Raw genomic sequence first — 26,407 nt, 5'->3', positions numbered from 1 at the left:
CATATGTATCTGAATTGCCGATATAAATGAGTCAAATTAAATAAATTATTAGAAGAATTTTTTTACTAAGCAACATAATTTTTGTTTATATTAGTAGTTTTTTATATTTTGACAACGGCACCCGATTTGGGCGTCGAAACGTTAATAAAAATCATTTTTTAATAATATTGTGGCTTATTTCCCATTATAAATAGTTAAAATTGTAAAAATGCCACAAGAAAATAGCTTCAGAACAACATTTAAAAATATTGTCTGTAGAAAAAATCATTTTACATATTAGAAAAGCTGGTATTTTACACGAATTTTTAAAAATGTAGTTTAATTGGTGACTTGTCGTGGTAAGTGAAGGGGGAGCTGGGAGCCGACAAATGCACGAGTTCAAAAACTAAAAAAGGCAACTTAAACTACAAAAACTACATTACAAATATGCAATTTGTCTAGATATTTATTAATTAATAAACAGTCTAATTTGTTTAAACAATTTTTAAAAAAATAATTTTTTCACAAAAATCCATTATTTTAATCATACTATCGTTATTAATCATAGAAAAAGTTAAGGTATAATTTAATCAATAAATTATCTTCAATAAATAATTATCTAATAAAAATCATTTATTTTTTAAACTGTACTTTAACTTCTATAATCATTAATGATACTATAATTAAAAAAAAATAGATTTTTATAAAAAATATATTTTTTCAAGAATTGTTTAAACAAATTAGACTGTTTATTAATTAATAAATTTATAAACAAATTGCATATTTGTAATGTACGTAGAAATTACATACAAATTAAAAAAAGAATGATCAAAATTCATTGAGTTGATCCGGAGATACAGAAAATTATATTCGTTTGGAATTGCTTTTTCGGTATTTTTACCTGGTGGATTTGTAGGTTCCCCCTAGTAATCGTTTGAACTACACTTTTGAAAAATCGTAGAGCGTGCTGTGAAGGTACAATGTTTGTACAAATTTTTTAAGAAAAAATACAAATCCCATTCTTTAAGATGGCATTAATGAGATTCCTTAATTATTAAAAAAAAAATTAGCTGTGAATAAAAAAAACATATGGTTAACTTTGTCCCAAATGAACCCAGGCTAAATTTTTTTTTGAAAATTCGTGTTAAAATACTATCTTTTCGAATATATAAAAAGTTTGTTTCTACGGACAACATTTTAAAAGTTATTCTAAATGCTTATAAACTACAAAATTTCAATAATTTGGCATTATGATTTTTGACTATATTAATTATTTTTTTATCTTTTTTTAATACATTTTGATACTATTACTCTTCTACTTTCATTTGGCATACTCAGAATTGCCCTATCTTCATTATTTTCTGTCTTATCTTATTGCAAAATAAAGGTCTCTGGGATAAACAAATAGAATAACTCTTAAACTAATTAATGGATCGGTCTCAAATTTTGAAGGTTTGTTAAGTACGCCAATACCCAACTTGGGTGAAACACTAAAGTTCTAATGTAGTTTTAGTAAAAGTTATTAACAAATAACGATTTTCACTTATTTTGCAGTTTGCGTAGCAACAAATTAACTTTTTAACTTTCAAAAATCGGCATTTTGAAGGTTTTTCAATGTTCGAAAAAACTGAATTTTGTAATTTTTTGTCAACTATTTATCTTTTAAATGGAGTGCAAAAAATCGAAAAAATCGCGTTTTTCCACTAAATTGTTAATAATTAAAAAACGGACTCGCACTCTACTCAGGAAATAGGTAGGTTTTCTTCCTATAGGTCTACAATAACTACAAAATTAGTCAGCTACCTGGATCTTTAAGTGTCCTGAGAAAATCCTTATTACTCTGGACTAATAGGCTCGTACATCATGTATTGGAGACCACCGCCTAAAAATATGTAATTTTTCTATAGCTTGAGTAATGAGTATACGAGCATATTCAAGAAACAAAAACAGAATCGTATAAAAATAATATGAATAAAAAACATACTAAAACTTTGTAATGAATAAAGTTATAAGGATGCGGTTTCAATGGTTGAATTCTTAATTTGATAATAATAGATTATGGAAAACTAAATATACCGTTAATCATAACGATATAGCGGTATATTCGCTTATCGTTGTTTCAATTATATCCGTTGACACACATGCTCCTAATTACTTTTATCATATTATTAATGCACATTCTCTAATATTTATTGGAGACATAACAAAATTGGTAACATAACAACAACTTAGGCTGGAATTTTTTAATGGACCTAATGTTAGTTGCTTGCACATGTTTCTAAATGGTACGACCAAGACCTTTTACAGCTATAAGTGATACCCTCAATTTATTTATCATAGCTAGAGCCGTAATAGTCTAAGATACGATATAAGTATGTATAATATTATAAATTAATTAATAATTAAAATAAAAAAATGTTTTAATTAAAAAAAGTTTCGGCCCGGGCCGAATTATTTTAGATTTTTTGGATCATTCGAAACAAAAAAGGTCTTTTGTAATTTTTCTCTTAAGTTGACGATTTTCGAATTTTAAAAAATGAACAAAAAGAACGAAAGGTGATGATTTTCAGGCCTTAAAAACAGAAGTAAAAACATGTATAAAGGAAATAAAAAATGTAGTATGTCAAAGTGTGTAAACAATTTATTTCTTTAGCTGAGCGCTTTCGACATAAACCTCATCATCGGAGCTAATGCTAAAATAAAAAAAGAGGTCTTGTAAGAAAAAGAAGTACAAAACTCTTTTTTTACTTACGTCAAATATTAAAAAAGTACCGCTACAACATTGAGGTGTTATCATTTGCATCTTGTGAATATAAATGAGAATTTTGGTTGGAAATGCTTTGTCCTCCGTACAACCCCAAACAGCAAAAACAGAAAAAAACGGCCACATTACACGTTCACAAACACAAAACTTTTTTCATGGCGGTATCACCCATCCATTGTTGGCCTAGTAGAAACAGCTGACTGACAAAGTCGGATATTCAAATCTGCTTTTATCTGTTCTGCGTTGACGTATGACAGCTGACATTAAAATATGAATATTTTTAACATTTTTGAAAGGAAAAATTGAAAATTTTTACAATTAAATTGATAAGGGAATGTACCTTAAATGTTTGTACTAATAAACTAATAAATTAATTGATAACATGATTAATTTTAAGACTAATTGGCCCAACATACATACACACCTTGTTAGGTTAAAAATAAAAACACCAAGTAATGAGGAAAATCAGTTTTTAATTGTGAATTCTCAAATTCAATATTCTAGATCTAGAAGATATTAGATTATTGAAATTATAGATTGAGACAACATTAGATTGTTGTTATTTATCACCTTTTTGTAAATTATGTAAGTCATTGAAATGACCTTGACAGGGTGTATGGATATTTTACTAAGTTGAATCCTTAATGTTTATAGTAGAAATAATAAATGTTAAATGATTTTATTAACTATATTACTATAAACATTAAGGATTCAACTTAGTAAAATATCCATACACCCTGTCAAGCTCATTTCAATGACTTACATAATTTACAAAAAGATGATAAATAACAACAATCTAATATTGTCTCAATCTATAATTTCAATAATCTAATATCTTCTAGATCTAGAATATTGAATTTGAGAATTCACAATTAAAAAGTGATCTTCCTCATTACTTCCTGTTTTTATTTTTAACCTAACAAGGTGTGTATGTATGTTGGGCCAATTAGTCTTAAAATTAATCATGTTATGAATTAATTTATTAGTTGATTAGTACAAACATCTAAGATACATTCCCTTATCAATTTAATTATAAAAATTTTCAATTTTTCCTTTCAAAAATGTTAAAAATATTCATATTTTAATGTCAGCTGTCATACGTCAACGCAGAACAGATAAAAACAGATTTGAATCTCCGACTTTGTCAGTCAGCTGTTTCTACTACGCCAACAATGGATGGGTGATTTTGTATTTTTCTATACATTTTAACGTTTATTTATAAAACACCCTGTATTTTGCAGAATGGTGAAAAACAGTAAATTGTTATTTTGATTTAACAATGTTTACATTAATAATTTGACTTATATTTGACAGTTGACAGTTATATTGTACCTACTTGTTAGTTCTAGTTCTAATAAATTTTGTTGGTTAGTTACATAAATAAATTAAGTAAAAATGGAAAAATGACTTGTTATTTGAGGAAGGTGGAAAAATCATATGTATAACATAGAAGTAAAGTGCCTTTTCCTTCAGTCCTTCAGTAAACTTCATTCTCGGGAGGAAAAGTAGCACTTTCCCCCCTTGTTATACAAATAGCTATTGTGTTTGTGTAACGTGTAATGTGGCCGTTTTTTTTTCTTCCGTTTTTGCTGTTTGGGGTTGTACGGAGGACAAAGCATTTCCAACCAAAATTCATATTTATATTCACAAGATGCAAATGATAACACCTCACTGTTGTAGAGGTACTTTTTTACTATTTGACGTAAGTAAAAAAAGAGTTTTGTACTACTTTTTCTTACAAGACCTCTTTTTTTATTTTAGTATTAGCTCCGATGATGACGTTAATGTCGAAAGCGCTCAGCTAAAGAAATAAATTATTTACACACTTTGACATACTACATTTTTTATTTCCTTTATTCATTCAAGTGTGTACAAACTTACAAGTCTTTCAAGTATTTTTTAGTAAAAAATGTCATTTTTGAAATTACGAAGTACCTAAATTTAAGTTCAAACCTTATTCTATCAGTTCTTGATTAGTATTTTGGACTTACTTTATTTTAAAACTTTGTTTTTTAGTTGTTAATGCAGTCCGATAGTCCGACTTCCCATAAAGAACCTTCCTCATTAACAATTAAAAAAATATATTGTAGAATAAAATATGGCAAAAATTCTAATAGGGACCTAATAGAAAAAGATTTGAACTTGAATTTGAGTACCTGATGATTCCAAAAATAATATTTTTTACTTATGTTTTTGAGCCTTAAAAATCGTCATTTTTCGTTTTTTTTGAGTTGTAAATTATTTCTAACTCGAAAACGATCAACTTAAAAGAAAAATTACACAAGACATTTTTGTTTCAAATGATCCAAGAAATCTAAAATAATATCTGCCCGGGGCGAAATTTTTTTTTTATTTAAGTATAAAAAAAAATCATTTTTTAATTAATAAGTAATTATTTAATTATAGTAGGGAAAAATTATATCGGGATCCCCTTGTTTTTTATAATGTTTAACATACTTACTAAGAAATTACTTATCAAGTAATTTTTATCTATTAAACAGATCGGTGCTGCAGGTAGACCTTATATCGGATCCTCTACTATAAATTGTATAGTTTTATACAAAAAAATTTCTTGTGAAAATCAAACAACTCCGTAGATAATTATTCTGATAAATACTTTATCAATATTTCCTATTTAACTTGAAACCATTGAGAAATTGGAAAACATATTTTCCTGTAATCTATAATTTTATGTTGTTCTCATATTATTTAGTACAACGACATAACATATTATTATATCGCAAAAATAAAAACATTGTATACTGCGTTGTAAGTTGTAAGATATAGTAGAAAATCGGCGCGTGTTGTAAAAAGCGTAGTGGTAGGTACTCTCTATACATGGTGTAACAAAAATTCTTCTTCTTTCTTCTTCGTCTAACCTTTCACGTCCACATCTGAACATAAGCCTCTTCAAGTCTTCCTTTCCATTGTTTTTTGTTGTACGCTACTTGTAGCCAATTTTTTTCCCGCAGTTCGTTTCAGATCATCTGTCCATCTCATAGGAGGTCTGCCTCTGGGTCTTTTGTGTTCGTATGGTCTCCAGGTTAGAATTGTTCTGTGCCATTTGTTAAGATCGCTCCTAGCTACATGTCCAGCGTATTCCCATTTCAATTTTAATGATTTTTGTACCACATCGGTGACTTTGGTTTTCTGTCTTATCCATGTGTTTGTTTTCCTGTCGTTAAGTGATATGCCAAGCATAACTCTTTCCATCGCGTGTTGAGTGACTCTGAGTATGTTCATATTCTTTTTTGTGATTGTCCATGTTTGTGCCCCATATGTTAATATCGGAATAATGCATGCATCAAAAACTTTAGATCTAAGATGTAGTTGAATTTGCTGATTTCTGAGTATATAGTTCAGTTTACCGAATGCTGCCCATGCTAACTTTCTTCTTCTTTTTATTTCTTCCGTTTGAATTTTCCTATTTAGTATTATTTTTTGTCCTAAGTATACAGGGTGAGGCAGATAAAGGGCCTATTAGAAATATCTCGAGAACTAAAGGTAAGAAAATCATGAAAATTGTTATACAGGGGTTTTGAGGTGTGAACTATTTAATGAAAATATTTTGGTCTCTTTGCTACTTCCGGTTATACCGGAAGTTGATTGTAACTTCGTTTTTTTAAATAGGACACCCTGTATATTTTTACATTTTTGGATTCTCCTCGATTTCTTCTTTCTTTAAATATAAGGTTTTGTAATATTATACAGGGTAGGTTAAAAGATAATTACGTTTTCTTATTAATTTCGTAGCAAAATTCACACCCTGTAGGTTTGTAGTAGTTTGACATAATAAGTTATATTTATGTTCAAATGATTTTTAATATAGTCTTCTATTGTTAACAATTATAAGTATAGCTATATTTTCGTTTTAGTATACAGGGTTGGTCGAAACACGGAATGAGTATTTTCTGAGTTTTCTTAAATGGAATACCCTGTATTTTAGTATTGTAATGAAATGTTGTTTTATGGTACATTTTAATTACTTAAGCACTCCCTATACCTAACTGCTTTAATTTATGAGTTATTGGTGATTCAAGCAAAACATTAATTGCAACACAAAATATGTGAAATTGTATTAGGTTGGCCGTGAAAATATTCAATCACAAATAATTTTTTGGAAATAAATACATATTAATCTAGACTGATACTTAAAATTGCCAATAATGGTTGAATTGTCAAAATACCATCGAAGTTAAGATTGTTGGTGCGATTAACAATTAAGCACAAATTAAAGCAGTTAGGTATAGGGAATGCTTAAGAAATAAAAAAGAAGCATGAAATATCATTTCATTACAATACTAAAATATAGGGTGTTCCATTTAAGAAAATTCAGAAAATACTCATTCCGAGTTTAGACCCACCCTGTATACTAAAATTAAAAATTTAGCTATACTAATAATTGCTAACAATAGTAGACTATATTGAAAATCATTTGAATATAAATAGAGTTTATTATGTCAAACTACTACAATCCTACAGGGTGTGAATATTGCTACGAAATTAATAAGACAACGTAATTATCTTTTAACCTACCCTGTATAATGTTACAGAACGTTATATTTTAAGAAAGAAGAAATCGAGGAGAATCCAAAAATGTCAAAATATACAGGGTGTCCCATTTAAAAAAACGAAGTTATAAGCAACTTCCGGTATAACCGGAAGTACCAAGTAGATGAAAATATTTTCATTAAATAGATCAGTCTTCAAAACCCCATTATTCCAATTTTCATAATTCAGTTACCTTTAGTTCTCGAGATATTTCTAATAGGCCCTTTATCTGCCTCACCCTATATATATATATATATATATATATATATATATATATATATATATATATATATATATATATATATTCTTCAACTTTTTCTATAACTTTGTGGTTTATTATTGTCATCGTTTCTTCGGAGTGCATGACTTTTGTTTTGTTTAAATTCATTTTCAGTCCTATTTTAGAAGATTCTGTGTGTAGTTCTAAAAGCATGGTTTGCAGTTCTTGTAGGTCAGTAGCTATCAGGATTATGTCATCCGCAAATCGTAGATTACTGAGGTAGCGGCCATTGATGTTTATTCCCTTATATTTCCAATTTAGATTTTTAAAAACGTCCTCCAAAATTAAGGTGAACAGTTTGGGTGATAGAGTGTCTCCCTGTTTGACTCCCCTGTTTAATGGTACAGGGTTCGTGTATTCATTTTCATTTAGGTAGTATGTAGCTGTAGCTTGGTTCAAAGTTTCTTTTATTAAGTTAATATATCTGCTGTCTATTCTACAATTTTGCATTGCGTTTATTACGGCCGTGTGTTCTATAGTGTCGAAAGCTTTTTCGTAGTCTACAAATGCTATAAAAACTGGAAACTTGTATTCGTTACATTTTTCTATTAATATTTTTGTGGTTAACAGGTGATCGGAAGTTGAATAGCCTTTTCTAAAACCTGCCTGTTTATATGGTTCATCTGGTTCATATGGTTCGTCTAATTTTCTTGTTAGTCGGGTAGTTATGACTTTGGTGAGTATTTTAAATAGGTGTGACAATAGACTGATGGGCCTGTAGTTTTCCAACTTTCGATTATCACCTTTCTTGTGTAATAAGATTACTTTAGAGTTGTTCCAGCTCTTAGGGACATTGCCCTGGTGTAAACAACTGTCTATAAGCTTAGTTACAATTGCAATGAGTTCCTTACCTCCTTCTAATATCATATCTGTGGTAATCCTATCTTCTCCTGCAGCTTTATTTCTCTTCATGTTTCCCAATGCTGTAGTTACCTCTGAAATTGTTACTTTTAGCATTATTTCCGATCCAACATTTTTTATTAATTTCCGTGCTGGTCTCATTTCATCGTCTTGTTGATGTGTTCTGTAGAGTTCCGTGTAAAATTCTTCTATTCGTTTCAGTATGTTTTCTCTAGTTGTGATTTCATTTTCGTCTTTTCCCATTAATGATAAATATTATCTGACGTCGTCCTAGTGTCGGTCTGAGGCATGTCATACTCTTATTTTTTCCAATAGCAACAAAAATACAGGTCATAAATTAAATCACATATTCTGGGACCAAAAATAGTTCGAATGAACCTAACTTACCTTAGTACAAATATGAACATAAAAAAAGTTACAGCCCTTTGAAGTTACAAAATGAAAATCGTTTTTTTTTATATATCGAAAACTATTAGAGATTTTTTATTGAAAATAGACATGTGGCATCTTATGGCAGGAACATCTTAAAGAACAATTATAGTGAAATTTGTGCACCCCATAAAACTTTTATGGGGGTTTTCTTCCCTTTAACCCACCAAACTTTTGTGTACGTTCCAATTAAATTATTATTGTGGTACCATTAGTTAAACTCAATATTTCTAAAACTTTTTTGCATCTTAGTATTTTTTCGATAAGGCAGTTTTTATCGAGCTGCGGCTTCTTTTTTAATATGTTTACACAAAAAAATTTTATGGGGGTTTTATTCCTTTAAACCCTCCAAATGTTTGTGTACGTTCCAATTAAACTATTTCTGCGGTACCATTAGTTAAACACAGTGTTTTTAAGACTTTTTCGCCTCTTTGTATTTTTTCGATAAGACACCTTTTATCGAGATGTGGCTTCCTTTTTAATGTGGTTCAAAATATACCTAAAAATGTAAATCATAAATAAAATTTCATATTATTACCTAGTCTCCATAATCGTACTTAACCATATAGAAATATGTGGTGGATTTGACAAGTATTCAACATATCTCGATAAAAACTGACTTCTCGAAAAAGTACTAAGGGGCAAAAAAGTTTTAGAAACATTGTGTTTAACTAATGGTACCACAATAATAATTTAATTGGAACGTACACAAAAGTTTGAGGGGGTTTAAAGGAACAAGACCCCCATAAAATTTTTATGGGGTGTCCAAATTTAACTATATTTTTTTTAAGATGCTACTGCCATAAAAATGCCACATGTCGATTTTCAATAAAAAATCTCTAATAGTTTTCGATTTATTGGAAAAAATCGATTTTCATTTCGTAACTTCAAAGGGCTGTAACTTTTTTTCTGTGTACATTTGTACTAAGGTAATTTAGGTTCATTCGAACTGTTTTTGTTCCCAAAATATGTGATTAAATTTATGACCTGTATTTTTGTTACACCCTGTATAATTAGCCTCCTTCGGTCCATCTTTGGACATAGGCCTGCCCAATCCTTTTCTATTCTTCTCTGTCTGTCGCTACAGTCATCAACCTAGAGCTCACGTGCTTCTTGATTTCATCTGTCCATCTCATTTGGGGTCTTTCTCTGCTTCGTTTGTATTCTCACGATCTCCAATTTATAAGAATTTTGTTCCATCGGTCTTCTTTTTGTTTTATAATGTGTCTGGCAAATCTCCATTTCAATTTTGCAACTTCTTGTCTAACATCCTTAACTTTGGCTTTCTCTCTTATCCACTCGTTTCTCTTTTACCCATTAGTCTTGTGCAACATTTGTCTTTCCATTGTTCTTTGCGTTTTTATGATTTTGTACATGTTTGCTTTTGTAAACGTCCACGTTTGGGAACCATAAGTGAGAATAGGGAGTACGCATTGATTGTATACCCCTTGTCTTAAGATGTTGTGGATATCTTTTGTTTTACTGTGGTATCTAACTTTGACCCTAATTGGTCTAGGCGAATTCTACCTACATTATGGCTTTATTAAAGTTAGTGCAACATTTGAAACAAGGAAATTTCAGGTATTTTGAAATTCTCCGTCACTGGTTTACAACATTACGTTGGGGATTCATCATCATATCATCATACAACCTCTTCTGTCCACTGCTGGACATAGGTCTCTCCCATTCTTCGCCACTCTTCACGGTTCTGTGCTTCTTGTTGCCATTTCTTGGATATTCGTTTAATGTCGTCCATCCAGCGTGTTGGTGGTCGTCCTCTGCTGCGTTTGTCTTCTCTTGGGCGCCAGTCAATTAGTTTTCTGGTCCATCGTGAGTCTTTCAGTCGCGCTATGTGACCTGCCCAATTCCATTTCAGCTTGGCTATACGTTCAACGACATCAGTGATACCTGTTCTTTTCCTTAAGTCTTGGTTCCTTATTTTGTCTTTTTTTGTCACGCCGAGAATCGATCTTTCCATGCGCCTTTGTGCCACTCGCATTTTTAGTGCTGTTGTTTTTGTGAGCGTGAGAGTTTCTGCTCCGTATGTCATAATAGGAAGAACGCATTGGTCAAATGTCTTCCGTTTCATAGCTGTCGGGATGTTGCTCTTAAAGATGTCTCTTAGTGATCCATACGCCGCCCAAGCAAGTGTTATTCGTCGTTGAAATTCGCAGGTCTGATTGTCCTTGCCTATTCTGACTTCATGACCGAGATATATGTACTTTTCTGTCAATTCTACCACTTGATTTTGGACGTTGGGGATTATCAACCTTTTAATAAAAACTCTTATCAGTAATTTCCAAACGGAGTATATTATGGCTTGTTTGTTGCTAATCTTGTTTTGATTTTATTTCCATGGTTGGAAATTTTTTAAATAGTTAATTTTTCTTGGAATGTTAATATTCAAAAAAACCCATTTTAGGTCGTTTACTAATTATACAGTCGGAAAAATGAAAGAATACCCATGAACGAACATATAAAACACGTTGTATTTTCCTGTCACCGTGTCACACAAAAAATTGGCCAGCGCAAGTACATGTAATAATTATTGTTACATGTACTTGCACTGGACAATTTTCTTTCTGACACGGTGACAGGAAAATACAGCGTGTTTTATATGTTCGTTCATGGCTATTCTTTCATTTTTCCTACTGTAAATGATGAATGACACATTACCCATTAACGATAAGAAAAAAATTAGCAATTTAGCTGTTTTTAACGAACAAGCTTAACTTATTTGCACTTTATATACAGAGAGGTTCAAAATTATGGAATAAATTCGTTTGTTCGAGAATAAGCCACTTTGAAGAAAAGTCCTAAGACAAGTCGATTTTTATTTTTAAATTATGATTTTTTGGCGTATTATGTCATTCTAGTTACGTCATCCATCTGGGCGTGATGACTGTGCTAGCTCATTTGAAAAGTTATTCAATTCCCTGTTCTGTAATATAAGCATTAACCTAATTATTTATATAGGGTGTCTGAAATAATTTGTTTTGAATTAAATTATTTTACAAAAAACAAGAATGTATGTAATTCATTTAATTCAAAATACATTTTATTACTGTCAAAAAATAGAAAACAATGTTTATTTGAGAAATAAACATTGCTTTTCGTTTAAATTCAATATTAAAGCTGCCTGCACCCACCTGCCTCTTGGCAGTTTAAACATTTAATTTAAGCGAAAAGCAATGTTTATTTGTTAAATAATTTTTTCTCTGTTTTCTGAAAACATTAAAATGTATTTTGAATTAAATAAATTAAATAAATTCTTCTTTTTGTGTTGAAAATATTTTTTTACACCGTGTATAAATAATTATGTTAATGTTTATACTAGGTTCTGAATAGAGAATTGAATAACCTTTCAAATAAGCTAGCACACGACCCCTATTCTCATTTAAAAAATCATCGATTACGTCATCACGCCCAGATGGTGACGGCACTTGTATGATATATATGTCAAAAAATCATAATTTAAAAATAAAAATCGACCTGTGGCGGGAATTTTCTCCAAAGTGGCATATTCTTGAGAAAATGAATTTATTCCATAATCTTGAACCTCTCTGTAGAGAGGGGTTTAGGGTAGTATTTAACAAGTTTATACATCTGTCGTTGTCTGGCTGTTTTTATCTCGTTTTTTGAATAGTAGATTTATTTCGCTGGCTCTCCATTCTTCCGAAATTTTATTTTGTCTTATAAATTGTTAATTAATGTTGTTAATTATTGTTCTGTCATTGCTGCTCCACAATTTTTCAATAATTCGTTTTGTATTCCGTCTTTACCAGCAGCTTTTCTATTCTTCAGCTTTTTAAGTTCTAGCGTCAGGCTCTAGCGTCATTTGTTTTTCCTCTGTATAGAGCTTTTTTAGATAGTCAATCCATGTCACTTTTCTATATGTTCTAGTTATATTAGTTGTATATTAATTGGCCTGTGTACTAACAGGGCCACTCCTTCTTTGGTTCTGATTTATCAAAATCGCTGTAAATCATCAGAAAGTCGTCCAGCCTAATTTGAATTTTCCTTGTTTTTCATCCCTTTCGCTTACTAAATATATGCTTCCTCCAGTTTAATCTTAAGTTTAAGTACATACCTAGATATTTTGTAGGATTTCTGAGGCTATTTTGGGATTTTTGTTAGATATGTATTGCGTTTTGTTAATATGGGTCCTAAAAGACACTTCCTTGAGGCACATCGGCGAGAATTTGTTGTAGGCTTTACATAGAAGTTTTTGTTGGTGATATAGGAGATATGAAAGATAAAATCAAAATTTTATTTCAATATATTTCTTTACCAACGCTTTGTATTTAACATAGCAACTCTTTCCATAACCACTTTCAAGCATAACCACATAAACATTTTGGGAGGTCATTAAACACCTTATCTTATCTAAAGAAGATAACTAATAAAAATTAGTGTTGTTTTTATTTTTCTGTGTTATTTTTTTCAATTTTCCATTACTTAAATTTTTTTATACATTTGATTTGAAATGAACTATTTTAAATGGGAAATAAGCCACAATTTTACCAAAAAAATGAATTTATTAACGTTTCGAATCCCAAGTCGGGTGTCGTTGTCAAAATACAAAATAATACTAAATAAACAAAAATGTTGTTGCTTAGTAAAAAAATTCTTCTAATAATTTATTTAATCTGACTCATGTATATCGGCAATGCAGGCATGTATTATACATTTTAAAGTAGAAGACTTTAAAATGATATTGCCAATATTGATGAGTTGCGTTCCTGGGACGACTTTACTAAAAGATAGTTCATTCGATTACATGAAATCAACCCCAACTCAAGAATATCCGCCACAAAAAATCATAGCATGTGATCTGTCTTTACTTTAAAAAGACAACAAATGCAACGATGGCAGTAAAATTCTCGCGCTAGAGATTCCATAGTAAATCACGAGGGAAAACCAGGAAAAAACCTCGTGATACTATCCCGACATCGTAAGTATTTGGGCTTACATTTAGTTTACTCTCAAAACTAATACCAAACTCTGACTTTAATGTATGTATGCTATTTTATATTATAAATAATATTAATAATACATAGATATTATATAAATAAAACTAAAATTAAAAATATGTACTAACTCGATATGTTAATGACTTACTAATCGTGGTATTATTACCTACCTAATTAATACACTTCTTTTAGTATGGGTAACCACATCCTACTGCATTCTACCGAGGAATTTGCGACACAATTGTTTTCATTTAGCATAATTAGAACCGCTTCTTTGATTTTTCTCTTTTAACTATCTGTTTCTTTCAGGACTATACTTGAATCTCTCCACTGAACTCTATGTTCATTAGCCCATGCGTGTTGACATATTTGAGATCTATCAAATTCTCTATTTTTAATATAAGACTGATGTTTACTTATTCTAACGTCTAATGGTCTTGATGTTTCACCTAAATAAAATTGTTCGCATTCACAAGGTATTTTATAAATACAATTTTTTCTTCTTGCTTGTTCATTGTTAGGTTTAGTTTTAGATAGAATAGATCTCAATGTGTTTGTTGTTTTGAATGTTGTTGAAATGTTGAATTTATTTCCTATTGTTTTAAGTTTCTCGGATAGTCCTTTTATATATGGTATTGATATTTGCCTCGTATTATTTCTTGTGGATGTTATAGGATCCCTTCTACGTTGTTCTGTTCCATTCGATCCAATCTTGACAATTCCTTATTTATAAACGATAAAGGATAATCATTTTTTAATAAAACAGATGTTAACAAATGTTTTTCTTCTAAAAATGAATTTTCGTTAGAACAAGTAATTTTGGCTCTATCATATAAGGATTTAATTATTCCCTTTTTAACGTTGATGTTGTGATTTGATTCGTAATTGAGATATCTGTTAGTGTGTGTTGGTTTCAGTGGAGATATTCAAGTATAGTCCTGAAAGAAACAGATAGTAAAAAGAGAAAAATCAAAGAAGCGGCTCTAATTATACTAAATGAAAAGAATTGTGTCGCAAATTCCTCGGTAGAATGCAGTAGGATGTGGTTATCCATACTAAAAGAGGAAGTCAATAGAAAGAAAATACCACGATTAGTAAGTCATTAACATATCGAGTTAGTACATATTTTATATTTTAGTTTTATTTATATAATATCTATGTATTATTAATATTAAGTATGTATAATTTAAAATAGCATACATACATTAAAGTCAGACTTTGGTATTAGTTTTGAGAGTAAACTAAATGTAAGCCCAAATACTTACGATGTCGGGATAGTATCACGAGGTTTTTTCCTGGTTTTCCCTCGTGATTTACTATGATATCTCTAGCGCGAGAATTTTACTGCCATCGTTGCATTTGTTGTCTTTTTAAAGACAGATCACATGCTATGATTTTTTGTGGCGGATATTCTTGAGTTGGGATTGATTTCATGTAATCGAATGAACTATCTTTTAGTAAAGTCGTCCCAGGAACGCAACTCATCAATATTGGCGATATCATTTTAAAGTCTTCTACTTTAAAATGTATAATACATGCCTGAATTGCCGATATAAATGAGTCAGATTAAATAAATTATTAGAAGAATTTTTTTACTAAGCAACAACATTTTTGTTTATTTAGTATTATTTTGTATTTTGACAACGACACCCGACTTGGGATTCGAAACGTTAATAAATTCATTTTTTTGGTAAAATTGTGGCTTATTTCCCAGTTAAAATAGTTCATTATAAAAATGCCACAAGGAAATAGCTTCAGAACAACATTTGATTTGAAGTAAATTCTTTTGTTTTCTAAATCGTTATTTGATTACTAAACTAATATACAATAACGGTAAACTGTCAGTTTTTAATAAATCAATAATGGCCACCTTACAATAATATTATTTGTAAACATCTAAATACCTACCTAATTAATACACTAAGCATCAAAATTAACGCACCACCTTAAAAATGGGACATTTTTGATGTCTCGTATTTCCTACACCTGTTATCCGATTTGAGTGATTTTTTTAGTATATTATAGCTTTATTTTTTAAGAAAATCGACGTAATAATATTATTGCTAAACAGATAAGTTCATTGTATACCGGGTGTAACAATGATAGTGTGTTTTTTCCTCAAAGTTTGGAGCACCCTGTGGAATATTCTAGCGTATATAAAATATTGAAAATAAAACCCAACTATAGCCTCACGTTTTCTTAACATTCTGTTTTTTTGACTCATTCGCTTATGTTTGATAATAAAAAAGTTAGGTACTTTAACAACTAGCCTTGTTTTTCATCAATCTACCGTGAGAAGAAGGTTGAGGGAATTTGGTCTAAGGGCTCGCTGTCCAGCAACAGGATCTTTATTAACAGCAGCACATCAACAACGCCGACTACAGTTTGCTAGAGACCATGAGCATTGGACGATAGAAGATTGGAAAAATGTTTTGTTTAGTGATGAATCCAGGATGGTTCTTTATGGCTCAGATGGTCGCATCAAAACATACAGACTTGGAGAACAATATATGCTGCTTGTGTTGGACGAGCGTGTGCTGCTTTTGGAGGAGGTTAGGTAAGGTTTGGAGCAGGCATTTCATTCGAAAGCCGTATTGATCTCGTATTTATTCATAGAGGAGCGTTGAATGCTCACCGATACATTACCGAAAAACTTTATTTTCATGCAAGACAACGCACAGCCACACCTAACCAGGATGGTAACGCATAGGGGTCGCCAACTTCTTGAAAATTTCAAGATCTTATCTTGATTTCAAGACAAGATCAAGACAAGAAGTAATTTTAGATTTCAAGACAAGACAAGAAATTTTATGTCAATACCAAGATTTCTTGTCAAGAAAACAAGAAATCTTGAAATATTTTGACTAATACTAAAAACTAGATTTTATTTTAAACAACAAAGGGTACCCCCCGTTAAGATAGGCAAAATGCCCTCACTCTCAGAATTCAATTTTTTTAAATTTTTTTACGTTCTGTGCAATTAAAAAATGAGATAACGCGGATTTTTAGCTCGCCACCCCCTTTACCCCTCTCCCCACATCTAAAAACGTAGATTTTTAGATTTAATTTTTTTTAGTTGGATTGTAATTGATTTAAAAATTTCAAAAAATTCACACGTGTAGCTGAGGCTTTTACAAAACATGTCCATTTTTATGGACCCTTAGGTCGAGTGTACATAACCTCAAATATTTTTTTAACTTTTTTAAAACCTATAACTTTTTTTTGGAGGGGGCTTTAATATAACTTTTTAACTGCAGGTCCAATTTTCTTTGCATTTTGTGTATTTTATCAAAAGCTATCTCTCTGATTTTTTTCAGATTTTTCCGTCAGGTGCGCCATCTTGAAAAATCCGGAAAACTGTTTTTTAGGGGGGTTTTGGGGATTTTCTCCATTTTATAGACTGCAACATAGATCAACTCACGGTTTTGTTAATAGATTATGTATAATTTGAAATAACTGAGTATATTAGGATATTTAAAAATTGGGCGAAACACTTTTACACCCCCTAAATACCATGTTTGTTTAAAGTTTTGTAAGGATTTTTGCGGGTCTAATTATATTTTTTGAGGTCGATACAGCCTGAATATTTTTTTTTATTTTTTTACGTTCTATATGATTTTAAAAAATTAGGACTAACCGCAATTTTAGCCCACTTCCCCTATCCCCCCTTCCCCACAGCCAAATGTCAATTTTTCGATTTTATTTTTTTTAAGTCGGTTTGCAATTAAACTATAAATGTTGTTCTGAAGCTATTTCTTTGTGGCATTTTTGTAATTAGCTATTCTAAATGGGAAATAAGCCACAATTTAACTAAAAAAGATTTTATTTTCCATCTGTAATGCGATAGAGAGAATTCGATAATCTGTGACGCACTGAAAAAATGATTTGGGACGATCTATATAAATTAAGTCAGATTAAATTAAAGATTCAAGCAACATTTTTGTTTAATTTATTAATATTTTGTATTTTGACAACGACGTCCGTGGTGGACGTCGAAACGTTAATAAAATCATTTTTTAGTAAAATTGTGACTTATTTCCCATTTAGAATAGTTAGTAATAATTATTAAATTATAAATTTCAAAAAATTCACACGCACAGCTGAGGCTTTTACACAACATCTATTTTCATGAACCCGAAGACCCGAAGGTCGAGTGTACAGATTATAACCTCATTTTTTTTGTTTTTTAATAGGTACGTATAACTTTTTTTGGCGATGGCTGCTAATGTTTTTGTGTTTTGTGTATTTTACAAACCATCTACGTTTGGCTCATAATCCACGCTGTATGCTTGTCCCGTTAGGTAAATTATTCCGATTAATTTTTTTGCACAAACTTACTCAAAAACAGGTACTTATAACAAATCCACAAGGTGCCAGGCAGTACAGCGGTCGGAAAATTGTTTAAACATTTTTTTAAACGAATTCAAAAAATCAATTTTTTCACTTCGGACAAATTTGTTTTAGATTCTATGGATCAAGCTGAGCAAAAAAAGTATCTTGTGATTTTTCTATAAAATTGACTGTTGTCGAGTTACATGCAATTTCAAATTTGAAAAACGCGAAAATAGCCATTTTCAAGGCCTAATAACTCGATTAAATATTATTATTATGAAAGCCATAAAGTGGCCAACTCAAAGCTTAAAGCCTCCCCTGCAATAGCCTAAAGAATTTTTGTAATTATTTTATTACTAACTATTATTTTTAGTAATTAAAAATGAGCGCTAAGCATGTATTGAAGCGGACGTACGCGAGAGAGAGAGAGAGAGAGAGAGAGAGAGAGAGAGAGAGAGAGAGAGAGAGAGAGAGAGAGAGAGAGAGAGAGAGAGATGTACAATATTCATTGGACGTTTTAAAAAAATATCGATTGGAAGTCAAAAATACGTTTTAAAAAAATAAAAAAGGAATTTTGAGGTTATATGTATTGTACACTCGACCTACACGGGTCTATAAAAAATAGATACATATGTTTTGTAGAAGCCTCATAAAAATTTTAAATTAATACGCAATAGTAACGCAATACCTGGAAACCGTCGGTGTGCCAAAACTCAATTGGCTGGCTCAAAGTCCAGATTTGAAACCGATTGAACATGTTTGGGACCAACTCAAACGAAGAATAAGAAGCAGAATACCTGGGGTAGCTTTTCGTCAAGACAACATCCAGCATTTGATCAGTTGAATGCCAAATCAAATGAGGAGTGCAATTCACAATAGAGGTGGTAATACAGAGTATTAATAATCACGACTTAATTGTATTTTTTATAAAGAAAATAGAAAAAAAGTACAATGTTATTTTTTTTAATTTTCCAATAAAGTCATCATTTTGGAAGAACTTTTTTTTTACATTTGTCATTTAAAAAATGATCGCATACTGCTTTAAAACATATTCTTAAACAGTACACAAACATCTGATGACAATCAATTTCTTGTAAGATTCGTAAAAGTTCAAAAATGCCAAACATTTTAGGTTGCCTCTTTTTAATGACGCGCAGTGTATTTTCGGTCCCAGAATGCTCTGTTGACTTTTAGCCTTCTGGACACCACCGTCCGGCATAACCAAGGAAAAACACCAGGATACGACACTTGCCCCAGTGTGTTTTTCGGACTGTTTGCTTTTACTGCCACACAATACATTCACGACAAACCCTGAAGAGGACAAAATCCTAAACGGAGACGCATATTGAACGCATTTCTTCTTAGCAATTATCTAGACAAGCAAATCAAACAATGTGGCTGGCTGGCTGTGATTTAATTTATCACCTGCATTTTTCTTACACCCTGTATATTCAATGTCCTTTGCTATACATATCTCCCAATTGAATATCAATATCAGAATAAACTAATCTTTATACCGTATCTCAGTAATCGGTGTCACGTTCCGATAATATTAACATTTTTTGAAATACATTCCAGTAATAGATAGTGAATAGCGACATATTTGACGTTGTTCGTTACAGGTTACAGCTCGTGACAGAAACAGTAAGTTTGATTCTATAATATTTATTTCCTTGTAGTGTGTCAATTGTTCAGGATCACCAGAGAAAAATTGTGGCTTCAATATTGGCATTCATACCTCGAGATCAAGAGACGTTTTCAAGTAGAATGCAGTGACAAACAAAAATTTTAGATTGCTTGAAAATATTTTGTGCTAAGCGTGTTTGCAAATTTTTGGCCCCTGACTAAAAAGAACTTAAAAGTAATTATGTATTTGGTAGCCATTTCAATCCGGTCAACTTAGACATAAAAATAGTGGTCAAATAACAAAAATTCCCGGAAAGCCAAATTTTTGTGGAGAGCTGGGGTTCAGGGGACCTATTATTATTACAAATCAAGTTTTAAAAGTCCCCATCGATCCTATGTGTGCAACAAAAGTTACTCGGGGTCAAAGGTCAAAATTTGAGATTTTTTGGATTTTTCTCAAAAACGGTAAGTTTTATCAAAAAAAAAAACCTCAAACCAAAGTTGTAGATCTTAAAATTCTCCATTACAAAACTAGTTTTTACGTTTATTTCCTAAGAGTTACCATTCCTGAAATATCGCGATTCTAAGAGTCACATTATGTATACATTATGATATGCACATAAGCCACGTATATACATATTAGGCACTTAGACAAGTATAAATGCCTATTTGTGTCTCTTTTATATAACAATATTATACTATTCTGAAAACATTTATTTAAAAGATAATCAGTCTCTAACTGAATTTCCTCTATCCACGTGGGCTTTACCATTGTTTAAAAAAGAACAGATTCTCTTTTAAACTATACTATTATTGTCCGTAGATGTTGTTCATATGCTAAAGGTTCAGTTCAAGTGTATATAAGTACTTATTACAAACGTCCAGGGCCGCGTTTAAGTCAGTTGACGCCCTAGGCAATTCTCTACTAGCCGCCCTTCAAGCATGTACCATTTTTGGGAAACAGCAGAATTTTTTATTTCAATATGAATACACTAAAAATGGATTTAAACTACGATGTTTATATACATATACTTAACCGAAAAAATTGCCATTCCAGTTCGATTTCTTTATTGATTTTCTTTGGCGAAATCATCTATAACGTCGTCATAATTTATCGCCTTTATTACGTCACTTTCTATGGACAAAATCGACAAAATGTTAAGACATTAACATCGACAAAATGACCTTTCAGCAAGAATGCACAAATAAATGCGCAAACCAATGTCAAAATTGGAGAAAATATCTTTCAATCCACTCTTCTTTAAATATTTAGATATATCAATTTTTTTTTATTTAGCTAATGCCTCGACAACTAATGGCCATTGGCATGGTAGGTATATACGGTGAATTTTTGCAGTTAGGTACCTAGTGTCATGTGTAGTGTGTGTGTTGAGTAAGTGTCTTGTTACTTTGCAAAGTCGACGTCATTGTCTTTGCAAAGAGACGCTAATTATACCCGAACGTCTGCGGTCCCTCCGGTGAGTACCGATTCCACAAGGACAAAAACTATTTTCATTTATTAATTTATAATAAACGAAAAATTCCTGACCCTGGTGAGATTCGAACTCACAACCATTCGGATCTTTCGATCCAAAGGTAGGCGCTCTTACCATTGAGCCACAAAGAAGGTTTAAATATATCAATTATTGGTGATTTTATTGTGGTATCCAAATGATCCTTTTAAGTGAATGCATTCATGTATGACTGATGTATCTAGGTCGTCTTTATAAATTTGTATCAGATTTTCAGCTTCTTTAATAATTTCTTCATTGTTTAATTTTGGCAAATCTTTTATAACACGAAAACCTTGATAAATAAGTCGATAACATTCCAGTCGTCTATTCAGATCTATTATCAGAGTGCCGATTTATAGAATGTGTGGATTTTTATCTCAGCTGAAAAGTTCGTTCGTCGGCTCCCTAGTCAAATTGAATTTTTTCTTTTTTTATTTCTTATTTCTTTATATGTTTTATTTGGGCACAATTTTTTGGCTTCCTCTTCATAAATGGCAAAATTATTTCTGATTGAGGTAAAGTAATTTGAAAGAGCTTCATACTCTTTAACGGCAGAACCCAGGGCCTCGATTTTTGACCCTTTGCTTCGTTATCGAACATATGCGCTACGTATACTAAACAAATACGAATAAGGGTCAAAAATCGAGACCCAGCAGATCCATTGCAGGACTCTGGACATACTTATTGGATAGGTTCACTCTTTCTAAAATATGTTGCCAAATGACAACTAATAATGTCATTTAAAAAGTGTCCATTTTTTCAAATATAGAAAGTGATTGATATTTCACAGCTGCAGTTTGACATTCGTCTTTGAGATATTAAAAAGCGCAGTTTTTATTTCACTGAAGCCAGTGTATAACGCTTTAGTTGCGTCTGCCCTTGCGGACCACCTAGTTTTCACAACAGGTGATTTTAAGTTGTCAGTCAAAATTTTTCATCTATATGTGAAAGCCGAAAAACGTAAATAATTCTTGTAAAAAAATGAAAAAGTAAGTGGCGGTCAGACAGGATTCTGCTACTAAAGATCCTACCAAATTGAGAGAATGTTCATGGTACCTACGTACTCAGCAAGTTTATTGTGTTTTTTTATTCTGGCCTGCAGTCCTGAATATTTTACAGACATATTGGATGCATTATTTTATGACTGGCAGTGAAAATCACTTAAATCAATGGTTCATTCCTCTAAAGTCGAAATCCCTGTTGATTCCAAAGCAGCAGATTTGTGACCTTCAGAAGGAATATATTTGGAATATATTTAAAAAAATCTTTCAGTCGGCATACCATCACCAGAAACATAGCGAACTAAAAATGCTAGCTGATTACCATGAGACACGTCTGGTGTCGAATTAACTACTTATAGTATTTTCTTGCTTTAATTCGCCAACAATCGTTCTTCTTACTTTTCTTCCCATCAAAACTATTAGTTCCTCACATATAGTGTTTGACAGATAATTACAGTTCTCTTATGACCAATATTTACAAATTTATTAAGGTGCTCGCGTAAAATAGGATCAAATTCTGCTATGAGCACTAAGCAACCTAAAAAGTTGCCGTTTTGAACTGATCCTATAACTGAATTATCTCCTCTAATGGCAAGTCCCCTTGTGACCAGTGTAATTACTGTTGCAACTACACGTTGCAAAACGTTGCGCCAGTATTGTACTTCGCTTCTGAATGTACTTTTTATGGAACAGTCTATTCATTATTCTATATTAATTGTCAATTAAAACTCAATTATAGCCTCAGGTTTTCTTAACATTCTGTTTTTTGATTAATTCGTTTATATTGGATAATAAAAAAGTTAGGTACTTAACAGCTAGACATGTTCTTCATCAATACACGGTATTTCTAAATGAGTGCGACAAACTTTAAGGGATAATTCTGCATGAAAAATAATGACAATTGGCTTTATAAACATATGTCCGCAAATGTTTCGTTGCCGCGATACGGGATGTTGAATTTTTTCTTACAAACTGACGATTTATTTTATTGCTTTAAAACCGGTTGAGATATGCCAATGAAATTTGGTGAGTTTTAAGACGTAGTTATTGCACATTTTTTGAAATACAATTACGAATTTAATATTCACCGTTAGCGCGCATACGTGTAATATGACCGATCATATTACCCGTATGCACGCTAATGGTGAATATAAAATTCTTAATTTTATGTCAAAAAATCCGCAATAACTAACTCTTAAAACCTACCAAATTTCATTTACATATCTCAACTGGTTTTAAAGCAATAAATAAATCGTCAGTTTGTAAGAAAAAATTCAACATCCCGTATCTCGGAAACGAAATATTTGCGGACATACGTTTATAATGCCAACTGTCATTATTTTTTCATGCAGAATTACCCCTTAAAGTTTGTCTCAGTTATTTAAAAACACCGTGTATTGATAAAGAACATGTCTGGTTGTTAAAGTACCTAACTTTTTTATTATCCAACATAAACGAATGAATCAAAAAGCAGTATGTTAGGAAAACCTGAGGCTATAGTTGGGTGTTAATTTCAGTATTTTATAAATGCTAGAATATTCCACAGGGTGTTGCGAACTTTGAGAAAAAAACACAGTTTGATTGGTACACCCGGTATATAATGAAAATTTATCTTTTTAGCAACAATATTATTACAGTGGTATTGTTAAAGAATCAGGCTATAACACGTTAAAAAAACCACTTAAATCGGCCAACAGGTTTAGGAAATATGAGACATTGAAAATGACCAAATTTTTAAGTGGGCCGATTTCTATGCACGTAAGTTTATTTACACAGTTGGGCAAAGGTTTATTCAAACTTCTTTCTTGTAGTACTACCGGGTGAAAGAATAGAAATGTTTTTCTTATATGTTTGAGACTCCGTAGGGAGGAAAAGGAACAAAGGTGGGTATACATCGAAATTAAGTTGTAGTCTCATATTTTGTGAACATTTTATTGAAGTGAAAACTTTTTTAGGGACGTTGTGCACTTTTTGGATAGGGGAAAAGCATTGAATTCGCGACCGTCATCGCTTATGCTAGTCTAACCAACTAGCCCGAAAAATCCGGGACATGGCCCGAATTACGAATAGTGATGAGCAAAACAAGAACAAGACCAAGACCAGGCTAGTCTTGGTCTTGGTCTTGTTCTTGCAAGATTGGTCTGGGTCTTGGTCTTGCAGCTAAAAGGCAGTCTTGGTCTTGGTCTTGGTCTTGCACTAGCCGGTCTTGTTCTTGGTCTTGTCTTGTTGCAAGAGTCTTACTGGTCTTGCTTTTTTGGTAGTAATAATTTGAACCAAACAATTTCGAATAAAATGTACATTGAAATAAATAAAGATGTGAAGAATGAAACTATATTTTTTGCTTTAAAATTTTAACAGAATGTAGAATGTAGTTTCAAACAGATACCAATTTTAACATTATACATTCACCTAATGACCTAATTATTTCTCTCTATATAAAGAGATTAGAGTATATTTTTATAATGGTAATGTTTATCAGTAGGAAAAACCTGCATTTACAACCCTTGTTGCAATTGCCGGCCTTCGGTTGTGTCACGTTGTGTTTTGCATGCTGTCGATACCTGCCGCCTGCCTTCAGACCACGTCTTGAGTCTGGATTATTGTTTATTGCCCCTGTATTTTAATAAAATGTTAAAGAAAAAGAGCTTCTTAAAGGTGCCACAAATGATCGGGGATCTTCAATTCACGGATTTTACGAAAAGAGATAAACGGTTTATAGTTGTTAACAGATAATGATCTGCTCCTTTCACTCGAACACTGTAGTATTTATCCTACGAGGGTCAAATTTAAGAACTAAATTAAATTTTTTTAAGAGAACACAAAAATCAAATATTTTTTACTCTATTTAATCATTATTTAATATAATTAACTTTTTTTATAAACTAACTAAAACATACTTTTTAGTAAATACGTACATATTTACCATACCTATTTATAGACCTAATACTATATCATAATAACTAAACCTAATGGGGAGTTATAAACGCTTATTTCTGTATTTTGTTATCTTGCAGTGCTTTAATTTTATTTAAACTACATTGCTCTCGTAACACGAGTTATTAGCACTTTTTATTTTCACATATTTTTGGATTGAATACCCATTATGACATTTAAAAAGTTGAAAATATTCGGATGTAGGTAGTAAAAACTAGAATTTAAAACACACTGAAATGATGCGCATGCATTTCAAGTGCGGCACATACTATTTCTACTACTGGCCCTTTCTGGGGAAAACCTAGATTCTTCCAAATAGTTTTCAACTATGAATCAGTAATAGCTATTTGTATAACAAGGGAGGAAAGTGCTACTTTTCCTCCCGAGAATGAAGTTTACTGCCCGACGCGTAGCGGAGGGCAGTAATCATTCAAGGGAGGAAAAAGCACTTTACTCCCATGTTATACATATGGTTTTTCCACCTTCCTCAAATAACAAGTTATTTTTTCATTTTTACTTAATTAATGTATCTAACCAACAAAATTTATTAAAACAAACTAACAAGTAGGTACAATATAACTGTCAACTGTCAAATATAAGTCAAATTATTAATGTAAACATTGTTAAATCAGAATAACAATTTACTGTTTTTTACCATTCTGCAAAATACAAAGTGTTTTTAAATAAACGTTAAAATGTATAGATCCTTACGTAATAGAAAATAGATATTGTACAGGGCGTCAATAAGCTATATTTCATGAATGAAATACCATGACGTCACTTTTACTTTTCCTCCCTAGGGAGGAAAAGTACAACTTTCCTCCCTACAATCAGGTCCGGAAAAGTGTACTTTCGGTAGAGGTAGGTGGAAAAATTCTTTACACGTTTGTCATCCGGGATTTTCACAAATAATTCAACTTCCAACTTTCGTTGATTGTAAAAAATTAATCCAAAAAATAATTTTAAAAATTTCCCAGTATCGGAATTTTTGTCATTATATTCAGAAACTGAACCTAAGCTTTGGATTTTGCGATATCAAGCTTGACACATTACAATCGACAACCAGTTATTTTTTATTCAGGCCACAATGCTTTCACAGCATTGTGAATCCCTTTTCAAAATCTATTATGATATTTTTTGTATTCATTTTAAATTTAACGACC

The 26,407-nt window shown here is 31.4% G+C and overlaps 1 protein-coding gene across 1 annotated transcript in view; it reads left to right on the top strand.

The window, feature by feature from the left end:
* Positions 1-26,407, top strand: part of LOC126893014 (uncharacterized) — a 132,537-nt gene that overhangs the window by 51,081 nt on the left and 55,049 nt on the right. The window contains exon 3 of the mRNA XM_050662952.1: positions 20,050-20,260. Within this exon, the coding sequence (XP_050518909.1) occupies positions 20,050-20,260 (211 nt within the window). The remainder of the gene's footprint in view (positions 1-20,049; positions 20,261-26,407) is intronic.

Source organism: Diabrotica virgifera, chromosome 10 (assembly GCF_917563875.1).
Source record: "Diabrotica virgifera virgifera chromosome 10, PGI_DIABVI_V3a".
Classification (NCBI taxonomy): domain Eukaryota; kingdom Metazoa; phylum Arthropoda; class Insecta; order Coleoptera; family Chrysomelidae; genus Diabrotica; species Diabrotica virgifera.
This window is presented reverse-complemented; position numbering and strand designations above follow the sequence as displayed.